This window comes from Pogonomyrmex barbatus, unplaced genomic scaffold (genome assembly GCF_055798465.1).
Source record: "Pogonomyrmex barbatus isolate J1 unplaced genomic scaffold, ASM5579846v1 scaffold1, whole genome shotgun sequence".
Classification (NCBI taxonomy): domain Eukaryota; kingdom Metazoa; phylum Arthropoda; class Insecta; order Hymenoptera; family Formicidae; genus Pogonomyrmex; species Pogonomyrmex barbatus.
In genome coordinates, this window is record NW_028297098.1 from 1,177,263 (window position 1) to 1,192,574 (window position 15,312).

The 15,312-nt window shown below is 39.6% G+C and overlaps 1 protein-coding gene across 2 annotated transcripts in view; it reads left to right on the top strand.

Annotated features, from left to right (window-relative positions):
- shg (DE-cadherin) overlaps window positions 1-15,312 on the top strand; it is a 124,969-nt gene that overhangs the window by 103,786 nt on the left and 5,871 nt on the right. Inside the window, exons 2-5 of one of the 2 annotated variants that reach the window (XM_011643437.2) lie at window positions 7,706-7,779; window positions 12,353-12,488; window positions 13,468-13,706; window positions 15,209-15,232. In XM_011643437.2, the coding sequence (XP_011641739.2) occupies window positions 7,706-7,779; window positions 12,353-12,488; window positions 13,468-13,706; window positions 15,209-15,232 (473 nt within the window). The remainder of the gene's footprint in view (window positions 1-7,705; window positions 7,780-12,352; window positions 12,489-13,467; window positions 13,707-15,208; window positions 15,233-15,312) is intronic. The other variant, XM_011643438.2, reaches the window with a different exon arrangement.

Here is a 15,312-nt window from a genome sequence, read left to right on the forward strand (position 1 = left end):
TTTTGTAGAATAGCCTGAGAATGGACGCGTAACAGCGCGCAGGAAAGAAAAACCCGAGAATAGTCTTGAAAGGATGACGGAGCGCCAAGGATTGATTAAGTGGCTAAGGATTGACCTCGATATGCCGCGCGAGGGATATCAAGACCGTGCCAGGCCGACATATACGGTGGCGCAAGCGAGAACGCGAGAAGTGACTCGGGGTCTTACGAGGCCACGAGGCAAAGTAGTCGGCAAGTTGGTTTAATTGAGTTAGGTGCGGCGACAGTAATCCATAACATGCACACACAGGGGAACCGAGCGAGCGAGCGAGCGAGCGAACGAACGAACGAATGAACGAATGAACGAACGAACGAACGAACGAACGAACGAACGAACAAATGTGGGCGAGAGAGCGTTGGAGAGACGGCAATCATCGGCGCTGAGCTGCGGAGGACAGAGAAGGAAAGACGGAGAAGTAGCGCCGCAGTTTCTCTTTCTCGCGCGCGAGGCCTGGTTTAGCTTCGATTATCGATACGGAATGCACTTACGGTGTGTAATGCCTCATCTACGAGGCGGCACGTTCGTCAGGCAGTCAGGCGTATCCGGGTGTCCGCCAACAATCCGCCCGTTAGCCCCTTACGCAATATTTTACATCGCGTACATTACGTACATTGCTCTGCACCGTCTTTTTACTCATTTCGCGCGATTGACATCCGCTGTAATCATCCATCGTACTCGCGATTGAGGCACGAGGTCATATTAAGATTGGCGTGTATTGGCTTTCCTCTCTCCTTCTCTCTGTCCAGAGTTCTCCGTGAAATAAATGACACGATATATATATATATATATATATATATATATATTAATCTTTACAGAACGGGAGCACCGATATATTAACGATGTTTATTTTTCATATTGTAAGCATGTTGTAATTTTTGCCTGCTCTTATTAATACTTGTTCTGCCGGATTCCTAATATTCGAAATAATCGTTAGGTGGCTACTAGTTTCTCGATAAATAAAAACAATTCGTGAAGTAATCAACGATGCATTCTATATTATCATAAAATACAGCAAATTCTATCCTATAGCAAAATACATGAATATATTTATTTTTTTTCTTAGAATTTTCAAAATTTGATGTACACATACATACTATTTGAATTTAAAGTCAAAAACATTTATGAAAATTTATTTTTTTTTTTATCATAAAATCATCATATTAGATTTGCCATTTTGAATTTTAAATTTCAGATCATCAAATTTTAATTCAGCGAAGCCAAAAATTTCTTATAACACACATTTTTAGATAATTTGTCAATTTTTAAATATTATCGTAGAGGACAGAAAGCCAATATATTCAATTTCAAATAATGTCATGTTTTAAAGTAATGGTTACAATAAATGGTAAATATTATGAATTATGAATCTTATTTAAAACAAGCTCAGAAAAGTAAGACTTAAAAAATTAACTTACCGTCCTTTAAAATTCTCATCTATGTTCATATATGGATATATTTTTTTAAATAGTATCCTTATTATCCTCGATAATGTTTACCAGTGGACCAGTCTTATCTCGCGCGGGACGGAAATAGTTGTTTCCTACTTTAGAGACGTCGATAATTCACAGAATTTTTCAAACCTTCGCCGGTGCTCTTTTACGAAATCTCTTAATGCTGTGTGCGGATCTCTTCATTTATCTCGCAATCGGCGCTGATAATCGATTGCCTGAAAACCGTTCGGCCGATCAGGATGCGGCCAGCGTTATTTTTATCATAAATCGACCGAGGTTATTTTTCCACGCCAGTCGTGCATCGCGACGTTGTATGAATCGAGAAGGATGCGTGCGTGGAGTTTCGTACGCGTGTCACTGCGTTGTTACTTCCTGCCAGTCACGTTATACGTACGCCGGTACGTGCGCGCGATGACCTGGTTATCGATAATCCTCACGTTAGCTAAATCCCTTTGGAGGAACGGTAGGCATTTTACGCCGCGCCCATTTGCGGCAATCTTTCAACAACAAATTAACTCCTCGTGACGAGCGTGCGACAGCGACAGCGGGGATATCACATCGCGCAGAGCCGCGAGATTATGCGAGTCTTCTTTCCCGACCCTTTGAGGGGCAATGGATTTAGACATCCCCCTCCGAGAGTACGCAACCCTCTAAATTGGGTCGTGCGCGCGCGGAACGCGAGATGTCAAACGTATATTCGTGCGACGGGAATGCGTGCGCGGTGTAACTTGGAAAATTTGCATAATCCTTAAACCAAACTAGACGCGTATAAACATGTTTTCCCTTCCGGGTTACCCCCGTCGCGTGCGCGGCTTTGACCGTGTCTATCTCACGGGACTATTAGCTTCTATTAGTCTTTCGCTGCGTGTCCTCGCGAAGAAGCGCGAGAGGCTAATTTATTTCTCGGTATCGCGGTATATGCGTTGCTTCTTTCTCTTTAGCTTCAATTAAAAGCGATCGAATTCGGGCGTATTCTTGTCTCACATTATTGTATTAACCGTGCGTTTTAGAAATTACTCAATGTGGAAGAGCAATCGCCGACCGAGTCTAATTAGGCTCTCGCTCTCTACCTCTATCGCTTCCCTCTCCTGTGCCCTCCCCCCCTCCGTCGTGCATCTAACTTTGACAATAACCTGGCCATAATACTCTCCAGAAATCGGGGACAGCGACGTGTTTCTCGCTATCTCCTTGGATCTGGCTTTCAACCGGTCCGTTGTAATCTTCGTCGCTCGTAATTGATCCGATAATTACTCGGTTCTACACGGCAAACAATCAAGGTAGTGTCCAGATCGATCGCGCGGAAATTTGGTTTTCTGTGCTCGTTATAGCGCGACACGAGAGCTGTTTTTTCCACGACCATACGATTTTTAATTTTTTTATAAAATTTGCCGAGGGTGTCGGGTTGGCGCGTCCGCAACAAACGGCGCGCGCGATTACGCTGGGAAAAAAAAAGTGAGAATATAATTGGCTTCGTTTCTGGTAATGAGCGTTTGATACCATCGGGATAAATTTTGCGTTTCGCTTTCGTGTCCCCGGCGTGACGCGGCGCGCGATCGTCCAGAGATGTGTATCGGTCGCTTCAGGAAATATCGCCCGACGCGACTCCCAGCGAGATATGAAAAATGCGAAACGGCTCCCGAGCCGACGCGAATCCTTTTACAGTTGACGCTTTTCCGATGACGTCGCTGATAACGCCTATGTTGACGATAATACCGGAAATGGCATCTCTCGGGGTCGATCCCGTTGTCGCCGTTGCCACCGCCACCACCGCCACGACCGGCCAATCCACGCTCGCGAAAAAGTCCGCATTTTCATAAATTTCTTTCTTTTTTCTCTCCTCCTCCCCCCGCCCCCGCCATCCGCGAGTTCTCGATGGCGTGTACGTACGGCGCGAAACTGGCGCGAAATTATGGAACGCGATGGGCGTTGTTCGTACAATAAGCGTGAAAAAAAGCAATAAATTCGGAAAATGTTTTAACCCAATTAGATAAGTTAATGGCGCGTTTTATCGCGAGAGAGGCGCTTTTGCCGAGAGATAAATGCGCGCGCACGCCACGTGGATACGTGAAATTATAAAGATTATCCGTGCGTATATTACGTTTAGGCGACTTCTCGTTGAAACGCGATTTGGGTATTAGCGGAATAACCGGCGCGCGGCAGGTTGCCTAAGCGGCGCAAATACACACCTCCCCATCCCCATCCCGCCGAGCGGGGCACCAACGTGCACTTAGTGAAATGAGGATTAATAATTTCCGCAGTCCATACTACGAATACCGTCGCTCGTGCGCCGCGACGGTACTCGCGACGATGTCTCTCGCGAAAAAATTCGTCGCGGGAAAATAGCCGAGTGAATCGGTGTCAGCTACACTTTTCCCCGATTAAACTTATTATTTAATTTCATTCACGAGCCCTGTCCGTAGTTATCTCATTTGCAAAAGACGATACTCCGAGAATTATTACGACGAGCACCGCGCGAGTACCGCGCGATGATTTCTATAAATACGCCGAGTAGATATACCTTGGAGGAATTTGTTAACGTCGTTCATCGAGCGAATTAGTTATATTCCGAGTTTCCTACCGATGGCGTTCTGCAAAACGTGTGTTTCGCAGATTCACGAGCGTTAAATAAACTAGATGATGTTTCCATAATTTCCAAACTGACGCGGCGCGGGAGCGTGATCGATTATATATCGTTGAAAAGCAATTATCAGAGTGCGAGCGATCAACTTCTCATTTACTCGACATCAGGGTGTTGCGCGGGGCGTAAAAAAAAAAAAAGAACCCCGAACCGGGGTGACGAGATTGGACAGTATATACGAGGTGCTATGCACGTATACGAATCGAGAGTTTTTCGCTGCGGATTAGAGAGCGCGTTGCGCGTTGCCACCTCCGGAAAAAAAAGCGTGGTGGGGAGGGAGAGAGGGGAGGAGAGAGAAACGGTGCGGTCGAATTCAATAAATCTTGCTCGTCGATAGTTTCGATAAATGGTTTTGATACGGAACACGGCGGGCTCCATCCGTAATCCGCTATAACGTACCTGGTTTTCGGCTTGTGACATAAATGTCGCCGAGTCTCTTCGGGCACAAAATAGAATATAGGACGGCACGAATTCCTTCTAACGACGCGAGTACGTGAGATCTATTTCTCTTTCTATATATCTTTCTCAGCTCTTTTGCCCTCTTTCCGCGAAAATCTTTGCACAAGCGGCTGCATCTTATGTCGTCTATCTTGTATTATCTTAACGCGTTAAGTTCCTTAAAGGCGAGCGTTTCTTAATGATTTCAAATATTTTTTAATCCTCCGTGTTTCCTCCGTGTTTCCTCCGTCGATTAAATAATGATATATATTTTCCGCGGAGGTAAAAAGAATGATAAAATGTTTCTAAAACTCGTGATTTTATCGAATATTCACAGGTATTTGATATTTTAATATTGTGAACTGCGGAAGCAATAAAATAAGAAGTTACAAAATATATTACTTTTCATCGGGATGTGTTTAAAGTTGATAGGTCGAAAAAGTGAAATCGATAGAGAGCCGTCACTTTTGGTCACCGCTGCATTGTGGATGACAAACGTAATGAAAAATGGTAATCTTTACCCGAACACACCGTCGCAATATCTCTTTGACATTCGAGCGCGACGTACGGCCTCGTAAAAAAAAAAGAGAAAAAAAGGAGTGAACGTAACGTAACATTTTCACGTGTGTGCATATCATTCCATTTATCCGCGTCTATTTCCGGCGTTTCGAGTCGGCGCTCCATTCGCAAGTAGTCGCTGGATCAATCCTCTCGATGGAATCGCGGTGATGCGATCAATCGCATCAGCATTTTTCATAATTTTCCCGGTGGCGGAGTCGAGCCGCACCACTAGCTCGCTCCCCCTCGTCGAGAAACACAACGATAAAATACAACGTAAAATACAACGGGAAACTTGATAGAGAAATTTTGCCGCTAATATGCGGCTCTTCGCGGGCGAATGCAATATCGCGGGCGAAGTACTTAATGGATATCTCGCGCGAAAGAAACTGGGCTAAAAGAGATGCTTTCCTCCTCGTGGAAGATGTCTAAAGGTGCGCACACAACGAAGCGCCGATGGCGCTTAGCGCCGGTTAATATGCGGAAATACAAATAGCCCCCGCATGGTATACAGATGTTGCTCTTAACTGGGGCGGAACAAGATAATGGACGAAGTGTTAATTTGGATGTTCGCGAGAGGACGGATCGATTCGCGGCTACGAGTGTGAAGTGTGTGCTCGATTGAGTACGAATGATAATAAATTCGAGTGACGTCAACGATTTCAAATTGTTCCAAATGATTTTGACACAGGCGTACACATACACGGATTGGGAAGGGGGAGGAGGAGAGAATAATTTCCAATTCAATTATCGGGAGTTTCACCGGGGGATTCCCTCAATCGAGGAGTTATATGCGTATAATGATACTTATTATAAGCGTTGTATTTTAAGCAGCTTGAGCGACAATTGTTATCAGGTTTCCCGGAGAAACATAATTAATCTCGCCGCCATGAATAATCATTAACGTCAAATCAATTAGATTGTTAAACGTCACAGGTTTCACGGATCAACATTCACACGGGAAACAACCAAATAAAAAAAAGAGAAAGAAAGAGCGAGGAAGAAGGCAATACTCGATGCACTCGAATACAATGTTGGAAAAAAAAATCAGTGCAAGCGATTTATAGCCCAAGATCCCGCTTATTCTGTCGCGTGTTATTTATTTTGTCGTTTCACCATATTCCGCGGTGACGGGTTTCGAGCGCGTGAACGTTTGCGAGCCCGGCTGAATTTTATGCAATTCCGACGGTATCGCTTTTACGGCGGCACAAATTTACTTAAAATTCGGGACAGAGCCCGCATTAAGTGCGGATAAACCGCAATGTGGCTGGGGCCACGCAAGTTGCAGGAATGACAGCTCTTCGTCGCCGTCACGTATTGCGGTTGGAAAGAGCATTAACAAAAGAGTGTGACAGGGAATATTTTCGTCGGTACTCAAAAATACCGGCGACGAGTGTTTGACGAAATGAAAACGCTTTATTGACCCGCTTTCCTCCCGCTTCGCGCGTCCGCCCTTCTTTTTTCGCCGTAAACAAAATTATTATCCTGTCGTTATTATATTATAGTAATGATCTTGTTTAAAATTTACAGACGAATATCTTTTTCTCAACCCGCGACAGTTGCTAACAACAGTCTTTGTGAATAATTTTGCATACCTGAAACCTGTATTTTCTTCTACGCGCCTTTCGCTCCGTCTTTGTGCATTAACTTAAAGAGACTCTAATGCCGCATTAGCAATGCCTACTTTGCGTAACTTATGAATAGTTCTGAGATAGCGTTCCAAGTTGCTTTCTTCGCTCTTCGGTGTTGGTGAAGTAGACATTGTTGTGAATGATGCATAAAGATCGTTGCAGCTTGGTTCTGTCTCGAGATATATAATTTCTAATTCAGTTAGCATTCGGCACTTGGAAATTTAGTTAAGATTGTTCCATCGCAAGTTACAAAATTTTCCTCGTGAAATATTATTTCGCTTCCATTACATCGTTTTACGTGTAGACGAGAGTCCTCGTGATTGTGTGAAAGTTAACTCTCGCAAAAATGCGTATCGAGAGAATACTTGATATTTTAAATCGCGTGTAAAATATAAAACGAGCGCCGAGGAGAAAAATTATTTTATTGGCCAAAGTAGATGTGATAGAGAGATACGGGCTGAAATAATCATTAAGCGGATTATATCATTTAACAAAAGAGCAATGTTCATCTTAGATATTATAAATTCAACGTTTTATTCATATTTTATTAAATTTCATTTTTATCAGAACGTGCGCTATTTTCCCCGACTCCACTGAAGTATTCAGCGTATCGGTTATTCGAACTCATTTATAAGGGAGCTGTATAAAGATAATAATTTATGCGTGAATTTTCAGTATCGGAATTGTGTCGGTATTATCAGATGTATATTAGTTGCATTAATGAAACAATGGCGCCGTTTTATTGTGAATCGTGAATACTGTGGTACGATAAGGAAAGCTCACCCGTTCGTCTCGCTGTTAAAATCCTCGCCGTGCACGTGAAATGACGTCACGCTTAACGCGTTATCCTTAAACTTGAACGAGGCTCTTGGCGATTATCCGCGCCCTATCGGGCGCAATATCCTAAATGGGGCGATACCGTCATTCCCCGTTTCTTCTTTATGTTACAGCGTCTGCAACGAGATTGAGGCACTCGAGACACCTGGACGTGAGATCGCAGTTCCTGGGTGAGGGTGAATTACTGGTGAGTGCTTCTCAATTCGTTCTTGATTCGATTTCTCGTCCTCCTTCCACCGTTTCGTTTCCCCCGTGCCATTTACACTCCCTTCTGTCTCAGACATCAAGCTCGGTTCCTTTTACCACTCATGATTCCAGGGATGATCTATCCAGAACCCCCGTATAAACCGTCTTTCTAGTAACCCCGATAATGGATTTGTCTCTTTCTTCATCGTCTATCCGCCAAACTGTTTAAATATTTACTGCGCGCGTCGGCAGCCTTCTCTACGTGACATCAGCGAATGGGTCTGAATTTATTCATTGGGTATGTGTGGAGTGTACGAAAAGTCACGACCGAGGTAGCAAGTTTAAATGTAATGTTTTACCTTAAAGCAATATCTTAATTGTAAAAATTATATTACAAACAATTATGTTTATCGTTTAATATCTCAAATTGCTTTCATAAATTTGGAAATAAATGACGTAAAGATTGGTTTTTGTGAAAATTTAAATTTGATATAAATAATATGAATGAAAGTTGATATGAATTGAGAAATAGATTTTTTGCGGTATCTACAATAATTAAAGCATATATAATTATTCATAATATTTGCAAAAATATAACTTTTCAATATAATTTTTTATTTTTCTTTAGACTCTTCTCGAATATTGAATTAATTGATTAATTGAACTGAACTGTATGTCTTTTTATGTTTGATATAAAATTTACTAATGGTCAATTCAATAACCAACAATAAAGTAATCTCTGATAATCGAATCATGATTAATGCAAAAAATACAGATAATTTAATTTTTGGAGCTTCTCAAATGCGACTGATATTATGTACCAGAATTTTTACTCGATAAACCTTTTTATAGTGAAAAGACATACATGATTAAGTAACTAACTCGTGCTTAATTCAGGTAGATTTTTCCTTTATCGTTTCATATGTAACGTCTTCGAAAAGACATTTATAATCTAATGATTCTTGATCCAAAAACTTTGTATATTGCCAATCGAATATCATGATTTTCAAGTATTACCGATTCGTACTGACTTAATCTTTGTTTAAATCCAGAATTCGATTGTCACATAATTTGATTCTGCTTCAAATTAATCATATTTTCTCTTAAGTCAAAAGTGAAAAGATGTTATCCTCTTAATAATAGATAATTGATCAGTATTCCGGAATAAGCTTCTTTTCGGAACTCTCTTTAGAAATCCCAAAGATACGAAATAACAGATCAAACTTAATTCTTCATTTAATAAACACATTTCCCAGTTCTGTTGAAAGATTATCTACGAAAATGAGTGCTCTTCATCCGAGCGTTTCTTTTATTCATAATGAAAACGTGAGATCACGACAACGAAATGACTTGACATTTCCGGTCTGACGTTGAGATGAGACGTTTGAGATTTGTGGGCGCGACGCGCTCCGTGCGATCGTCGTTGCATAAATAATTTGCCGCGAAGATCAGTCACGATTCGATGAATAGCTGCGACACGCGGTGAGACACTTCGGTGAGAAGTGTGAGTGCTCGGTTGGCGAGCCCCCTGAGACTTGCTTACGAATCGCTCGTAAATCGTTGACGTTACGCTAAAGTTCTACGTAGGATATTTAGGGAGGGGGGGAGGGGCGCGAATTTGCGGACGAAGAACGATAGGGGCCATTTCATGCGCGCGATTCGTTAGATAGGACTTCGACAAATGGTACAATCTGACGAGAATTGCCGTTTTGCCAAATCCGTAATTGGACGCTGAAGTTGTTTGAGATCTAATCTCGTGAATCCCAGGTAGACATGGCAGAGAAGCTCCCTATAATTCAGATATGACCTGTGTAGACTTCATGTGGACGAGATGTTACTTAGACTTTCAACGTTTTAGTAATTAATTACCTCTTCGTGACCGAGCCGCGAAGGATATAATGTATATTTGCAACTTTGTTAATTAATTAAATATTATTTTCACCTCATTAAATATTGTCGACATTATAGAACAAATTTTTAATTATTTATTATACGCCTAAAGCAGAAAACGGGAGAAAAATATGATCACGCAATTTATATTAATAATTTATATTAATAATACATTTTTATTCAAATCATGTATAATAATTAACTTTGTATAATGAAAATTTATTTAAATTTATTTACATTTAGAACGACATTACGTGTACCCTCTTACTCATTTATAAGAGCTTAATTGATCACGATTTTTTAGTTTCAGATAAGATATATCTCGTCACCTTATTTCTAATTAAATTTTTTTTCCGAGGAAAAGTCAAACACAAAGAATAATACTTAAAAAAATAACAAGAATTCACTACACCGCAGTGTAGTGGCCTTTTTGATGACCGAATATAATGAAACATAATTTTTTTCACATTGACATTACATTAATGGAGCAAGATTTAACTTCAATTTCTCTACAAAATTTTCCTGCGCTTTCCTTTCCTCACGTTGCGAATCAGAGATGATGATCGCGGTGAAACCCGTCGGTCTTTTGCGCATATTAAACGTTTCGCAAAAACATCGCGAGCAATTCGCAACACACGAGAGCTTTCTCGTTTTCAATATTAAATTAACAGTCGTGTTATATCTCGTGACTGTGAACCGGTAGCTTAAAATTTGGTACAAAGTGCCTCGAGGGAGCAATAGTCGTTCATTCGAAATGTGCGCGTAAAGATGTCAGTTTCCTCGCTCGATTTACGCCACCGCTGTGAATTCGTTCAAGTATCATGTTAACGCCGACGTTAAGCAGAACGCCGGTAATTAACGCAACCGTGTATTTCGTCTTACTGTCTCGTCATCCCGACGAAGCAATTTTAACGACATGATGCTCGTGACGACCTATACTCTCGTTTCTGCTCTGAGGGCTTTTATTCTCGTTATTACGACATGCTTACAGCGATGGAAGCAATTACAAGGTATCTACTACTTGGAAAAACCTGAGAAACTTGGGATGCTCAGAGAATCCTTTCTGTGCCTTGAAAAATCAGGGAACTCTCGAAGAATTTTATCGAGACCTAGAATACTCGAAAGTATCTCTTCGAACGTTTTTTTTTTTTTTCGTTATTTTACAAGTGCAAGAGTATTTTTAATGTTATAACATTATGTAAATTTTAATTTATTTAAAAAATTTCTCCTCCGACATTTTAGACGTTGATATTTTCTTTTACGCTTATGATAAATTCTATTTTTTGTATTTTTTGCAACTAAAAGGATGAAAATGCAAAATATATTTCTCAAGCAGAAATTTTTTTATTTTGAATTTGCGTTTATAAATGTTCTGATTTTAACGTCTTTAAACGTTCGTTACAACGTTAAAACATGATGATAGAAGATCAGAAATTTTTTTCTTCAAGCAAACACCCCGAGCTACGAATTCTAATTGATGAAATTTTCTTTCGGCCAAGTCGGCAGGAATCAGCCGCGGATATAGCATAACGGGATTATATATGCTAAAACGCGGCTAACTTGTTTATCGTTAATGAGGCTGGAAAGTACGAGAGCGCGAGCGCCGGTACTATATCGGAGGTAACGCATGACGTCGGCGAAGTGCTGTGCGAAATTCTAAGCTGTCTGAAGGGGTTGGTTGCTAGATGCCGAGGCGTGTCCCGCCGTGTGAGCAAACACGGCGAGCACATGCGGATTATATTTCTTACCAAATGTTGTTTACCCGGGAATATCGTTATCCCGTGAAACAGAAAATAGTAATGAATATTAATGCCACGACCATTTAATTACATTGAAGATAAGCGGTCTAACGCTGAGCGCACTCGGGGAGAGCGAGGGAGGACTTAGCGTTATTACGAGCGTCACCTCTGCGTTTTTTTCGGCACGGGCGGGGTGTGCCGTGGTGTGGCATCGCGGATGGACGCAAAACTGATTTCTCGGCGGCGGCGTACACTCGTAAATTTTTTACACGTCGTTGTCGGTCGTTATCCGCGATGCGATACACGTCGTTCCTCCTACAGTTCGAGACTTAAACGCTCGGTCGGTCGGTCGGTCGGTCGATCGTGCACATTACGTACGTTAAACGCCACCGGATCGATCCTAATCGCGATGAAATGGTAACGCACGGGACTTACGAGGGCGGCCGCGGCCAATAATTTATGAGAAAATGACTCTTACCGAGACGCAACACAGAGACCGCGTGACATAGTGCAAAGCTGCGGGACTCGCGACTCAGCCTTGCCACGTGTTCCAGATCGTCGACGTGAACGATTATTACGGAGGCGTCCGAGCGCGCGATGCTCCATTTTTTCCGCACCCCCTCCTCCCCGCCTCCCCCTCTTTTACCGCGCGTTTCTATTCTCTCTCCCTCTTTGGACTGTTGGATCTTTTATGAGGGAAAACGCGACATAATAGACCGTCGGAGTCCGCGCTGTGATTAATGGCGCTTGGTTTATGAGGAGAGCTTTGATTTATCGAGCGCCTTGTTCTCCAAAGTCTTCCCCCTCAGCACTCCCCCCCTCCCTCCCTCCGTCCCCTCTCTCCTTGCCAAGTTTACCGATTAATCCCCCGGACGTCTTTCGTAGGGATGCCCCGCGCCGAGCGTAACAACCCCTAATAGCCATCCGTTTCTCTTGTGCTTTCAGGACGATGAAAATCACAACCACAAGCCGGTGTTCTCCGATTGCTCGAATTACGCGCCAACGGTGAAGGAAGAGGAACCGATTGGCACTGTGGTGTTCCAAGTGCATGCCGAGGATAGAGATCCACCGGAGGAAGGAGGTATTGTATAGCAGCGTGATATCAACACGCGTATACGTCGCGTGTGTCACGCGTAAAACGTCGCGATAAATTATGCACGTAATAAAAAAAGGAAAAGCTATATGGGCGAGCCGCTTTTTATGAACCCCCAAAGTTTTCCGACTTGACCCCGACTTGAAACAAACGGGGAAAAAGATTCGAGAGAGAGAGAGAGAGAGAGAGAGAGAGATGCTACACGTCTGAGCTTGTTTTTAATGATACGTAATGTCCCGGATATATTTTTGACTGTTCATTTATTATTTCTGACGCGAGTAACGTGCGACATGTAATAAAATATTTCTGACGCGAGTAACATGCGACATGTAATAAAATAATACGCGAATGTGCGAATGAGATAAAAAATTGCTATTATCTAGAAATAGATGCGTCAGGCGAATGGAAATATCTCGCTGTATTATTAACTGATAAAACGAAGATGTGTCTAATTTTCCCTCTCGTGCCAGTAAACTGCGATAGAACATATTTAACTAGAATATATTTAAAGTAATAATTAACTTATCGTACAAGACTAATTAAATATAAGAATAATTTTAAACGTTTGATTCCTGAATCATTTAAAAACTAAAAATATATGTATTTAAAATCTCGAAATTAAATATATATTATCGAAGTTAAATATATATTTGCTTTTTTACATGCTACTATTTTCATTTATTCTCTGTTTTACACGTATAAAAAAATAATTTTATTAATAAATATTTTAAATTTATTTCAGATATTGAAATTTTCCCTTTTAGGGAAAAAAATAACTTTTAATTATTTAAAACTTTTAAAACATTTAAAAACTTTCAACGTTTTTCAATACTTTTAAAAAGTTTCGGTTTCAAAGGATATTTTTGAGAGAATTTGTATTTTCATAGAATCAGTTTTGTAAAACCTTCGAACGATAGGTCTCAATTGTATTTGTATTATTACGGATTGTCTGATTTTGTATTTTTAGGTACTATCACGTATAGTCTTGTGACTGGTCCTGACGAGAGGATAAAATTTACAATCAACAATAGAACGGGTCTCATCAGGACGACCCAGTGGATCGACAGAGATGAACCCTCCAGAGAAAAGGAGTTTTACCTTACGGTACTCGCAACCGACAATGGAAGGCCGCAGTTGGATGCCGTATGCACATTTAAAGTCACTATTGAAGACATCAATGACAACGAGCCTGTATTCGACAAAGTGGTACGTTGCTAACTATCTAAGTTATTAACTCGTTACTAACTCCTTTACAATTTCGTATCTGCAAATACGAGTCTGGATGATACAAATACGCGCCTGCATTATGCGTACTCCGCAATAGATGTAATAGATTGGGTTGTGTTAGGAAAACAAGTACCAAGGCCAATATATATATATACGTAACAAAGTCAACATTTTTTTTCACTCCTATTAAAATTTCTCCGAAATATTCAAATATATAGATTAACAATTAAAATTCTTTTCTTCAGAATTAGTCTTATTACTTAATAGCTTCAATTTCAAGATTATTTTAAAGAAATTCATCTTTTCTCCGTATGAAATGACGTTTTTTATAATAATAGAATGATTCTTGATAAAATAAAAGATATAAAATATTTTTTGGAAAAAATATTTTTTGAAAAAAAAATAACGTGTTACCAAAAGAAAGATTAATTCTTCTTTAAAATTTTTATCCTTATATCTATCTTTAAAATATTTATCCTTATATCTATTCTTTATATATCCTATACTTGAATATTTAAAAGAAATTTTAATACGTAAAACATTTCAAAAATTTATAGAAATCGATAAAATTGAGGAGATTTATTTTGATAATATATTTATTTATGAATTAATTTTTTTCTTCATAAACTAACACACACAACAGGGTTGGGAAGTAACGCGTTACTTATAATGCCTATATGTCTACATTACCGTTATAGTTACCTTTCTTCTCTCTCTCTCTCTCTCTCTCTCTCTCTCTCTCTCTCTCTTCTTTTTTTTTTAATTGAAGTGAAAGAGTAGCGTTTTTTTTTCTTTTTCTTTTTTTTTTTAGTAACTATAACGGTAACGTAGTTATATTTTTAAGTAACGATAACGAATTTACTTTCATCGTTTTTATATTTATTTTATATAATTTTTATATTTTGAATCTGTTTATTATATAATTTCTATATATTCAATGTTTGGTCTTCAATCAATATTCGTAGTTTGTTGTTATATTTAAGACTCGTTTTAAGAATAATTTTTAGAATAATTTATCATAATTACAAGAATAGATTTTATAAATATCGTCTTTTACAAATTTGTAAACAGAGAATGGAGGATAAAAAAAAGTGTGAATTTGCTGCATTTATGAATTTGATAATGAAAATCACATCTTTTGTATTTCTATCTTGAATATTTTAAAATTTTCTTAAATTTTTTAGTCTTATGAATTTAAGATAAAGTTTAATTATTGTTACACTGATAGTTTAATAAAAAAATGAGAAAAATTTATTCTTTATTTAATCTGATCTCGTTTTAGTATTAAAAAGATACGAAAAAAATAATTAATCGTTCCTTTTTAAGTAATGATAACGATAATAAGTTACTATTCAGAATTAGTAACTAGTTACTTTTTTGACTCGATAACGAGTTATTTTTAAAAAGTAACTTCCCAATCCTGCAAACAGCTTCTATATTAACAAATATCGCTTGAATTTTTTGTTGCATTCCAATCTCAGGTCTTCCGTGGAGATGTGTGGAAGGTTGGTACTTGCAGCGTTAAATGTTGCTTGATATATAAATATAAAAAATGAAAATTTAAGTTGTGTTTCTTCTTTTTATG